The 13,588-nt window shown below is 47.0% G+C and overlaps 1 protein-coding gene across 1 annotated transcript in view; it reads right to left on the bottom strand.

Moving 5' to 3' along the window:
- Positions 1 to 12,192, bottom strand: part of LOC116956923 (chitin synthase chs-1-like) — a 53,576-nt gene extending 41,384 nt beyond the window's left edge. Inside the window, exons 1-3 of the mRNA XM_032978809.2 lie at positions 11,250 to 12,192; positions 5,748 to 5,880; positions 2,910 to 3,089 (exon numbers count right to left, since the gene is read on the bottom strand). Of these exons, the coding sequence (XP_032834700.2) occupies positions 2,910 to 3,089; positions 5,748 to 5,880; positions 11,250 to 11,665 (729 nt within the window). The 5' untranslated portion in view covers positions 11,666 to 12,192. The remainder of the gene's footprint in view (positions 1 to 2,909; positions 3,090 to 5,747; positions 5,881 to 11,249) is intronic.
- Positions 12,193 to 13,588: the final 1,396 nt, after the last annotated feature.

Here is a 13,588-nt window from a genome sequence, read left to right as displayed (position 1 = left end):
TGTTGTGTGTATACGTTGTGTGTGTGTGTGCGTTGTGTGTGTTGTGTGTGTGCGTGCGGACCAGAGCGTCATTCGAAACAAAACAAAAAAACTAAATCTAAAATCTATCATTAATGTTTAGTTTACCAGCTTTGAAGTCCCCAACTGAGCCGCTATGCCGTAGCTATTTTTGTTCAGAAGCAGACCTGGCCATCACAAATGGCACGAGCGAGACGATTTGGGCGACATCATCATCATAATCATCATCAACATCGTGTGACAATGTGTAGCAGCAGCCAACTTCTGTAAAAGTACAGGGATGCATAGAGACCCACAGAGACACATGGAGATACACAGAGACAACGCAGATACCCATAGGGACCCATAGATATACATAGATAGCCAAAAAGACCCATAGAGATACATAGATAGCCATAGAGAACCATAAAGACAGAGATACACAGATACCAATAGATATCCATAGAGATCCATAGATACCCATATAGATGCTGAGAGAGCCATAGAGACCCAAAGAGATACATAGAGACCCATGGAGTCCCATGGAGATACATAGAGACCCATAGAGATACATAGCCATAGAGAACCATAAAGACAGAGATACACAGATACCCATAGGGACCCATAGAGATGCATAGAAGCACACAGATAACCATAAATATCTATAGAGATCCATAGATACCTATAAGATGCTGAGAGACCCATAGAGACCCATAGAGATACATAGAGACCCATGGAGTCCCATGGAGATACATAGAGACCCATAGAGCTACATAGATACCCATAGAGATACATAGAGACCCATAGAGATACATAGAGATATACAAAGATACCCATAGAGACTCATAGAGATACATAGAGACCCATATAAACTATTGGACATACATAGAGACCAATAGAGACACATACAGATATATATCATCATCACGTGGACATTTATAACAGCAGACCAATACTCTCAACGCACAGAGGGCTATGGAGACCCATGGAGATACATAGAGACCCATAGAGATACATTGAGATATGTGTAGAGACTCATAGATATACATAGATATCTGTGTAGAGACCCATAGAGATACATATAGACCCATAGAGATACATAGAGACCCATGGAGATACATAGAGATCTGTGTAGAGACTCATAGAGATACATAGAGATCTGAGTAGAGACCCATAGAGATACATAGAGACCCATAGAGATACATAGAGACCCATGGAGATACATAGAGATCTGTGTAGAGACGCATGGAGATACATAGAGATCTGTGTAGAGACCCATAGAGATACATAGAGACCAATGGAGATACATAGAGATCTGTGTAGAGACGCATGGAGATACATAGAAACCCACAGAGACCCATAGAGATCTGTGCGGAGACCCATAGAGATACATAGAGACCCATGGAGATACATAGAGACCCATAGAGATACATAGAGATCTGTGTAGAGACCCATAGAGACACACAGAGATATCCATAGATATGCGTAGAGATACATAGAGACACATAAAGATACATAGAGACCCATAGAGACCCATAGAGATATATAGAGACCCATAGAAATCCATGGACATGCATAGAGACCAATAGAGACACATAGAGATATCCATCATCATCACGTGGACATTTATAACAGCAGACCAATATGCTCAACGCACAGAGGGCTATGGAGAACCATGGAGATACATAGAGACCCATGGAGATACATAGAGATCTGTGAAGAGACTCAAATAGATACATGGAGATCTGTGTTGAGACCCATAGAGATACATAGAGACTCATAGAGATACATAGAGACCCATGGAGATACATAGAGATCTGTGAAGAGACCCATAGAGATACATATATATCTGTATAGAGACCCATAGAGATACATATAGACCCATAGAGATACATATAAACCCATGGAGATACATAGAGAGCTGTGTAGAGATGCATAGAGATACATAGAGACCCATAGAGATACATAGAGATATGTGTAGAGACACATAGATATATCCATAGATATGCGTAGATATACATAGAGATCTGTGTAGAGATGGATGGAGATACATAGAGTCCCACACAGATACGTAAGATGCAAAACGAAACTATTTATGAATTAATATTTATTTATTTATTTTTTGCCTGTGCAGCGACTCAACGCAGTGGATTATGTCGTCATCATCATCACGTGGGGCTTATGTCGTCATCGTCGTCGTCGTCATCACGCGGGGATTTACAGCAGGAACAGTCTGAACGCGTGATGACGATTCTAAACGGGGAGGGGAAATCACGCGACCGTGGTGAGAGAGACACGCAAACTGGGGATCGAACCGCGACCTCCTGCACACCAGGCGAGGTAGTTAACATCTCACCACGGGGAGAGGGAGAGAGAGAGAGAGATATGCAAACTACCAAATACACAGCAGCCATCAGGGTCGGGATCGTCGCGATGAAACCCGCGACCTCCGGCACACCGGGCGAGGTAGTCAACATCTCCTAGCCACCTGTGTGCCCCCCGTAGCTAGCACTGTGATATACAACTCCATGGGCGAGAGAGAGAGAGAGAGGACTGGGTTCAGATGCAGCACTTGTCGTGGTAACAAAAAAATAAACATTCAAAATATGACATAGAAAACAGAGGTAGACCATAGACATAGAGGAGGGAGTGAGGGGGTAGAGAGAGAGAGAGGGGAGTGGGGGGTAAGAAGGAGAGCAGAGCGTGAAATATTTTGTGAAACATTTCATTTAAAAACGGGGGGGGGGTTTACATAAAGCAAAGCGTTGAAAAACAAAACCGAAATGATGAACGGAGCAAAGTGCCGGCTATCTCCTAATTGCTTCCTCTCCGATCGCAACAGTACGAGAGGTCCTGGCATTGGGGGTCATTGAGACGGACGGACGGACGGACGAACCGACTAGCTTACTCACCAGGGCTATCGCCTTGAAGTTGAAGACCTCCGAGGCCTTGAACATCAGCCGCAGGATGCAACGGACGAGGCTGAAGATGGCCGGGAGGGTGAGCGTCAGGGTGAGCATCCAGCGGACGAACATGTCCTCCTCCGGCGAATCGAAGACCCTCTTCAGCTCCCCCATGTAGACGAGGCAGAGCTGATGCGACAGCCGAGGTTAGGAAGGAGAGGAGAGAGAGAGAGAGATATAGAGAGAGATAGCGAGATATAGCGAGAGATAGAGAGATAGAGGGATAGAGAGAGATAGCGAGAGAGAGATAGGGAGAGATAGAGAGAGATAGAGGGATAGAGAGAGATAGCGAGAGAGATAGCGAGAGAGAGATAGAGATAGATATAGAGAGATAGAGATATAGCGAGAGAAAGAGAGAGATAGCGAGAGATAAACAGATAGCGAGAGATAGAGAGATAGCGAGAGAGATAGAGAGATATAGTGGGAGATAGAGAGAGATAGAGATAACGAGAGAGATAGATAGAGATAGAGAGAGATAGAGAGAGATAGAGAGATAGTGAGAGAGAGATAGAGAGAGAGATATATAGTGAGAGATAGCGAGAGAGAGAAAAGAGAGACACAACAGACGTCTCTAACTCTGCGTAGTTTCCGCGACGCGACACCGGGTGATGTACAACGCCGTAGTGCCGGGGCCGGATCAAGGCGTCGTACACTACACTATATACTACTACACTACTATACACTACACTATATACTACTACACTACACTATACACTACACTATATACTACTACACTACTATACACTACACTTTATACTACTACACTACTATACACTACACTATATACTACTACACTACTATACACTACACTATATACTACTACACTACTATACACTACACTATATACTACTACACTACTATACACTACACTATATACTACTACACTACTATATACTACACTATATACTACTACACTACTATACACTACACTATATACTACTACACTACTATACACTACACTATATACTACTACACTACTATACACTACACTATATACTACTACACTACTATACACTACACTATATACTACTACACTACTATACACTACACTATATACTACTACACTACTATACACTACACTATATACTACTACACTACTATACACTACACTATATACTACTACACTACTATACACTACACGATATACTACTACACTACTATACACTACACTATATACTACACTATATACTACTACACTACCATACACTACACTATATACTACTACACTACTATACACTACCCTATATACTACTAAACTACTATACACTACACTATATACTACTACACTACTATACACTACCCTATATACTACTACACTACTATACACTACACTATATACTACTACACTACTATACACTACACTATATACTACTACACTACTATACACTACACTATATACTACACTACTATACACTACACTTTATACTACTATACACTACACTATATACTACTACACTACTATACACTACACTATATACTACTACACTACTATACACTACACTATACACTACTACACTACTATACACTACCCTATATACTACACCATACACTAATACACTACTATATAGTATACTACTACACTACTATACACTACACTATATACTACTACACTACACTATACACTACACTATATACTACTACACTACTATATACTACACTATATACTACTACACTACTATACACTACACTACTATACACTACACTACTATACACTACACTATATACTACTACACTACTATACACTACACTATATACTACTACACTACTATACACTACACTATATACTACTACATTACTATACACTACACTATATACTACTATACACTACACTATATACTACTACACTACAATACACTAAACTATACACTACTATGCACTACACTATACACTACTATACACTACACTACTATACAGTACTATGTACTACACTATACACTACACTACTATACACTACACTATATGCTACACTACTATACACTACACTACTATACAGTACTATGTACTACACTATACAATACACTACTATACACTACACTATACACTACACTACTATACACTACACTATACACTACACTACTATACAGTACTATGTACTACACTATACACTACACTACTATACAGTACTATGTACTACACTATACAATACACTATACACTGCACTACTATACAGTACTATGTACTACAGTATACACTACACTATTATACAGTACTATGTACTAAACTATACAATACACTATACACTACACTACTATACAGTACTATCTACTACACTATACACTACACTACTATACAGTACTATGTACTACACTATACACTACACTAGACACTACACTACTATACAGTACTATGTACTACACTATACACTACACTATACACTACACTACTATACAGTACTATGTACTACAGTATACTATACACTACACTACTATACAGTACTATGTACTACACTATACACTACTATACACTACACTGCTATACAGTACTATGTACTACACTATACACTACACTATACACTACTATACAGTACTATGTACTACACTATACACTACTATACAGTACTATGTACTACACTATACACTACACTACTATACAGTACTATGTACTACACTATACACTACACTATACACTACACTACTATACAGTACTATGTACTACACTAGACACTACATACTATACAGTACTATGTACTACACTATACACTACACTAGACACTACACTACCATACACTACTATACACTACACTATACACTACATTCGCCCCTCCTTCTCCACCCCCACCCCCTTCACCTCGCTGACGACGGCCGTGGCGAGCACGACGAGGAAGAGGAGAGCGAGCAGGAGGAGTTTGACGAGGCGGAGACACCGAGTCGAAGTCTCCTCCTCGTCCACGTCCGGACGGATGTTGAACCGATCCCAGAAGCTGCAAGTGGGGGAGGGGGGGGTGATGGTGGTGGTGGTGGTGGTGATGGTGATGGTGGTGATGATGGTGATGGTAATGGTGGTGACGATGGTGGTGATGGTGATGATGGTGATGGTGGTGGTGATGGTGGTGGTGGTGATGGTGGTGGTGATGGTAATGGTGGTGATGATGGTGATGGTAATGGTGGTGACGATGGTGGTGATGGTGGTGATGGTGATGGTCATGGCACAGTAGGGGGCACAGGTGGCCAGTGACATCAGTTAACCCCATGGCACTTGCTGGGTCTGTCCCGTGACCTCCTCCTCATGCACCTAGCCTGGCACAGCAGTACAACCCACGGCACCTGCTGGGTCTGTCCCGTGACCTCCTCATGCACCTAGCCTGGCACAGCAGTCAACCCATGGCACCTGCTGAGACTGTCCCGTGATCTCGTTGACATGCACCTAGCCTGGCACAGCAGTACAACCCATGGCACCTGCTGGGTTTGTCCCGTGACCTCCACACGCACCTAGCCTGGCACAGGAGCCGTGTTATTATTGTGTATGTGCGTGAGTGCGTGTTTCTTTGTGTGTGTGTGTCTGTGTTTGTCTCTGTGTGTGTGTTTGTCTCTGTGTGTCTGTGTGTGTGTGTCTGTGTGTCTCTGCGTGCGTGTGTGCGTGTTTCTGTGTGTGGGTGTCTGTGTATGTGTGTGTCTCTGTGTGCTGTGTGTGTCTGTGTGTGTGTGTCTGTGTGTGGGTGTCTGTGTGTGTCTTTTGCGTGTGTTTGTCTGTGTGTGTGTCAGTGTGTGTGTGTCTGTGTGTGTCTTTGCGTGTGTCTGTGTGTGTGTGTGTTTAGGGGAGCGGTAGTGTAGCGGTCAGCGCTACGCTGCGCTACGAACCCGGCGACCCGGGTTCGAAATCCGCTCACGGTCAACACCACCAGTGACGATTATCTGAACCGGTCGTGGGCCTCCCCTAGGTCGACTCAGCCTCAAATGAGTACCTGGTGCAGTATGTAGTGTATAGCAGTGTAGCGTGCAGTGTAGTGTATAGCGGATAATCTTGTATAGTAGTGTAGTGTATAATTTAGTGATTAGTTCATTGTATAATGTTGTGTACAGTAGCGTTGTGTAAAATAGTGTAGTGTATAGCACTTGAGTGTATAGTGTAGTGTATAGTAGTGTAATGTATAGTGTAGTGTATAATAGTGTATAGTGTAGTGTATAATAGTGTAGTGTATAGTGTAGCGTATAGCGTGTTGTACCGGGTAGTAATTTGTATAACGCACAAACACGCACACACGCAAACTCACACACATACTCACACACGCACACACACTCACTCGCACACACACACACGTACATGCACGCACACGCAAACACACGCACACACACGCACACATACACAGACGCACCCACGTACACTCACACGCACGTACACACACGCACACACAGACACACAGACACAACAACAACAACAACCGCCATTCGCCACTAAGTGGCGGTGACGTCACCACGACGCTTGTGCCAGGCTATGTGCACCCTGAGGCCACCCTGAGGCCACAGACACACACTCAGACACACAACAACAACCGCCACTCCGCCACTAAGTGGCGGTGACGTCACCACGACGCTTGTGCCAGGCCATGTGCACCTTGAGGCCACGTGAAGTGTCGAACGCCAGCGGGCAGGAGGTCACGGGGCAGACCCAGGTGCCACGAGTCGACTGACTGAGATGACTGGTTGGTGCACCACCTGTGCCCCCTACTGTGCCAACCTGCTGTGCTTTAGCCACTCGGCGCTCCGCTCGTTGTTGTGAGCGTCGCTCCTCCGCCCTCCGTTGTTGTTGAAGGGCGACTGCCTCCAACTGCCCAGTAGCATCCTTCACGAGCCTCCTCCACAGAGGCCGATCTTGACACCGCTGGTACCAGTCATCGGCAAGTCCACTCAGCTCCACGTCCTCCTGTACCACATCACTCCTTCTCTTCTCTAGCCCGTGCCGCGCCCGTTTAGCCCCCTCGATCCGGCCGAACAAAAGCTGTTTCGGCATGTGGTGGCTGGGCATGCGGGCTACATGACCCAGCCATCGCAGCCTTGCCTGCCGGAGGAGCTCACCGATGGGACCTTGCCCAGATCTTTCAAGGATTTGTGAGCTCCTCACACAATCCAGCCAGGTTAAACCCAGGATGGATCGTAGGCAGGCCAGCCTAAATGTTTCTAACCAGCGAAGATGCTCCATTAGGGGGGGTCCACGTTTCGCAAGCGTAGAGAAGGGAGGGAATGACCGTAGCCAAGAAGACATGAAGCTTAGTGCGGAGCGACAGACCAGGTAGCTTCTACACAGCGTTACGCAATCGATGAAAATATATTGCCGCTCGACTGATTCGGAGTGAGACCTCTGTTGTTAAACTGGAGCCGGTCATAAGCACGCTGCCCAGGTATGGGAAACTCTCCACTCTCTCCACAACTACCCCATCACCGATTGGGAGTTGTTGGGGCGGAGTGTCCGATGGTACAAAATACCCAGGCAGGTGCTTAGTTTTGGTGGGGCTGATGGTAAGGCCCCATCTCTTAGTGGCACGCTCCTGTCTCAGCAGCAGCATCTCCAACTCCTCCTCTGAATGAGCAGCTATTACAAAATCATCAGCATACATATCGTGGTTGAGCAATAGGGAGCCATCCCTTGACTGCACCCGGGCATCGATCAGCCTCCCATTATATCTGTACCATATGGAGATTCCCCCGGTACAGCTATTGAAGGCTTCACAAACTACGTAGTCAAAATAGATGTTAAATAATGTGGGAGCCAGAGGACATCCCTGTCGCACACCAAGGTGTTCAGGGAATGGCTCGGACTCCCGGCCACGTAGTTTTTCCCGGGCCCGCTCTTCATCATGAAGGTCCTTAATGATCGTGTGCAGAGGGTCAGCTACTCCAAAAGCACGAAGAACGACCCAGAGCCCAGGCCTACTGATGGTATCATAGGCCTTGACCAGGTCAATAAAGCAGAGATGTAGGTCTTGCTGGAATTCCCTACACCTTTGCTGTAGCAAACAGACAGAAAATATGCCATCTGTGCAGGACCGCCCTTTCCTGAAACCGCATTGGGGCTCCGCAAGCCTCTCCTCAGCGTGCCTGGCAAGGCGATGTTGAATAATCCTTGCCAGGACCTTTCCCGGCACACTGAGGAGTGAGATGCCCCTGTAGTTGTTACAGTCTGTGCGGTCCCCCTTCTTAAAGAGGGGGACCACCAGGGCATCCTTCCAATCCTGCGGTACCCGTCCAGTGGTCCAGTCTGTGCACAAACGCCACCCTCCCTCAACATTTTTCTTGGGAGATCATCTCTACCCTTTGCCTTTCCTGGTCTCAGACTCCGGATCGCCTACACACACTCACTCACACACACGTACACACACAGGCACACACACACACGTACACACACATGTACACACACATGTACACTCACACACACGTATACACACACACGTACACACACACGTACACACACAGACACACAGACACGCACACACACACAGACACACACACGTACACACACACAGACACGCACACACACAGACACACATACACACGTACACACACACACGTACACACAGACACACACGTACAATACGTACACACACGTACACACATGTACCCTCACACACACGTATATACACACAGACACACACACAGACACACACACACGTACACACACACAGACACACACAGACACACACACACGTATACACACACACAGGCACACACACACGTACACACACGTACACACACATGTACACTCACACACACGTATACACAGACACATACACAGACACACACACACGTACACACACACAGACACACACGTATAATACGTACACACACGTACACACATGTACACTCACACACACGTATATACACACAGACACGCACACACACAGACACACACACCCGTACACACACACACGTACACACAGACACACACACACACGTACACACATACACACACGTATAATACGTGCACACACGTACACACATGTCCACTCACACACACGTATATACACACAGACACACACACAGACACACACGTACACACAGACACACACACACACACGTACACACAGACACACACACACGTACACACAGACACACACACATACACACACAGACACACACACATGTAGACACAGACACACACACACGTACACACAGACACACACACACGTACACACAGACACACACACACAGACACACACACACACACCCGTACACACACAGACACACACACACACGTACACACAGACACACACACACGTACACACACACAGACACACACACACCCGTACACACACGTACACACAGACACACACACACGTACACACAGACACGCACACACACGTACACACATACACACACGTATAATACGTGCACACACGTACACACATGTACACTCACACACACGTATATACACACAGACACACACACACACACGTACACACACACACACGTACACACACACACGTACACACACACACGTACACACAGACACACACACGTACACACACAGACACACACACATGTACACACAGACACACACACACGTACACACAGACACACACACACACGTACACACAGACACACACACACGTACACACAGACACACACACACACGTACACACACACAGATACACACACATGTACACACAGACACACACACGTACACACAGACACACACACATGTACACACACAGACACACACACACGTACACACAGACACACACGCAGACACACACACACAGACACACACACACCCGTACACACGTACACACAGACACACACACACGTACACACAGACACACACACGTATACACACAGACACACACACACACACACCCGTACACACAGACACACACACACACGTACACACACACGTACACACACAGACACACACACACACACACGTACACACAGACACACACACACAGACACACACACATGTACACACACAGACACACAGACACACACACACACACGTACACACACACAGACACACACACACAGACACTCACACACACACAGACACACACGTACACACACACACATGTACAGACACACACACATGTACACACACACGTACACACACACACGTACACACACATGTACACACACACGTACACACAGACACACAGACACACACACGTACACACAGACACACACACGTACACACAGACACACACACGTACACACAGACACACACAGACACACACACACGTACACACACACACGTACACACAGACACACACAGACACACACACACGTACACACACACAGACACACACACACGTAAACACAGACACACACACACGTACACACAGACACGCACGCACGGACTCACTCCTCCGAGTCTGTCGACTCATTGCCGTGCTCCGACGCCGCTCCTCCTCCTCCTGTTCCATCGTCGCTGCCGTCCGTCGAAGGCAGCGGCCGCTCCGGCGACTTTTCGAACCACCACGACCTGAACCCGTCTCCTGCTGCTGCTCCTCCTGCTGCTGCTCCTGCACGTGGCGTCGGACGATGTTCGATGCGCGCGTACCGATCGTCGTCACTGCAGCGATCGTCGTCGCCGTGGTGACGGTCGCCATGGTGATCGTCGCCGTGGTGACCGTCGCCGTGGTGACCGTCGCCGTGGTGACCGTCGCCATGGTGATCGTCGCCGTGGTCCCTCTCCTCGGGTCGAGCGCACGTCGCTGGCGAGCTCTCTGGCTCCTCGTCTCCAATGCGCCTCCACTGGCGATACGAGTATTCCGACATGTCTCTGTGTGTGTGTGTGTGTCTGTGTGTGTCTGTGTGTGTGTGTCTGTGTGTGTGTCTGTGTGTGTCTGTGTGTCTCTGTGTGTGTGTCTGTGTGTGTGTCTGTGTGTGTCTGTGTGTTTGTCACTGCGTGTGTCTGTGTGTGTGTCTGTGTGTGTGTCTGTGTGTGTGTGTGTGTCTCTGTGTCTGTGTGTGTGTCTCTGTGTGTGTGTGTCTGTGTGTGTCTGTGTCACTGCGTGTGTTTGTGTGTCTGTGTGTGTCTGTGTGTGTGTCTGTGTGTGTGTCTGTGTGTGTCTGTGTGTGTGTGTCTCTGTGTGTGTGTCTGTGTGTGTGTCTGTGTGTGTCTGTGTGTGTGTCACTGCGTGTGTCTGTGTGTGTGTCTGTGTGTGTGTGTCTCTGTGTCTCTGTGTGTCTGTGTGTGTGTCTGTGTGTGTCTCTGTGTGTGTCTGTGTGTGTGTCTGTGTGTGTCTCTGTGTGTTTGTGTGTCTGTGTGTGTGTCTGTGTGTGTGTCACTGCGTGTGTCTGTGTGTGTGTATGTCTGTGTATGTGTGTGTCTGTGTGTGTGTCTGTGTGTGTCTGTGTGTGTGTGTCTGTGTGTCACTGCGTGTGTGTGTCTGTGTGTGTGTGTATCTGCGTGTCTATGTGTGTGTGTCTGTGGAATTCTGTCTGTGTTTCTCTGTGCGTATCTCTCTGTGCGTGTCTGCGTGCGTGCGTGTCTGTGCGTGTCCGTGGTATCCTTCGACGCCTCGGAGTGCACCTAGCCTGGCACAACCCAGTGCCCACCGATTCCCAGGTGCTTATATAGCAACGCCCGTGGACCCATAAACTTTGAGTCGAAAGGACTCCTAAACCCCGCCCATCCTAAACCCCGCCCATCCTAAACCCCGCCCATCCTAACCCCCCCCCCCTTCTCTAACCCCCCCCCCACTTTTTCCATCCTATTGGCATGGCTTTGACCCCCCCCCCCCCCCATAAGATGGCTTCGGTCGAAGGAATTTTTGTTGCAGGTTGGTGGCAGGTGGGGTTGAGCTGAGTGGCAGGTGGGTGGGGCTAAGTGGCATGTGGGTGGGGCTAAGTGTCATGTGGGTGGGGCTAAGTGGAAAGTGGGTGTAGCTACGTGGCAGGTGGGTGGGGCTAAGTGCCAGGTGAGGTGGGTTGCTTCTGATGAAGAGCTACTCCATAGGAGCTCAGTGGGGCCTAACCTCATAAAATGACATAGTTTAGTCTATCGGTCTCTATATGTCTCTGTGGGTCTCTATGTATCTCAATATGTATCTGTGGGTCTCTATGCATCTCTCTGGGTGTCTATATTTCTGATTATGTCGCTATGGATCTCTATGTATCTCTCTGGGTCTCTGTGTATCTCAATATTTTTCTGTGGGTCTCTATGTATCTCCATGGGTCTCTGTGTATCTCTATGGGTCTCAAACTATCTCAATAGGTCTCTATGGATCTCTACATATCTCTGTGGGTCTCTATGGATCTCTATGCATCTCTATGGGTCTCTACATATCACTGTGAGTATGTATCTATATGGGTGTCTATGTATCTCCATGTGTGTTTATGGGTCTCTACGTATCTCTGTGGGTCTCTATGGGTCTCTACGTATCTCTGTGGGTCTCTACATAACTCTGTGGGTCTCTATGTATCTCCATGGGTCTCTGTGTATCTCTATGGGTCTCAAACTATCTCAATAGGTCTCTATGGATCTCTACATATCTCTGTGGGTCTCTATGGATCTCTATGCATCTCTATGGGTCTCTACATATCACTGTGAGTCTCTATGTATCTCTATGGGTGGCTATGGGTCTCTATAACTCTCTACGTATCTCTATGAGTCTCTATGTATCTCTATGGGTGTCTATGTATCTCCATGTGTCTTTATGGGTCTCTACGTATATCTGTGGGTCTCTATGGGTCTCT

This window comes from Petromyzon marinus, chromosome 68 (assembly GCF_048934315.1).
Source record: "Petromyzon marinus isolate PM22_M1 ecotype Great Lakes invasive population chromosome 68, UKy_Petmar_22M1.pri1.0, whole genome shotgun sequence".
NCBI classification, from domain to species: domain Eukaryota; kingdom Metazoa; phylum Chordata; class Hyperoartia; order Petromyzontiformes; family Petromyzontidae; genus Petromyzon; species Petromyzon marinus.
Note: the sequence above shows the minus strand (reverse complement) of the source record. Positions and strands in the feature narration are given on the sequence as shown.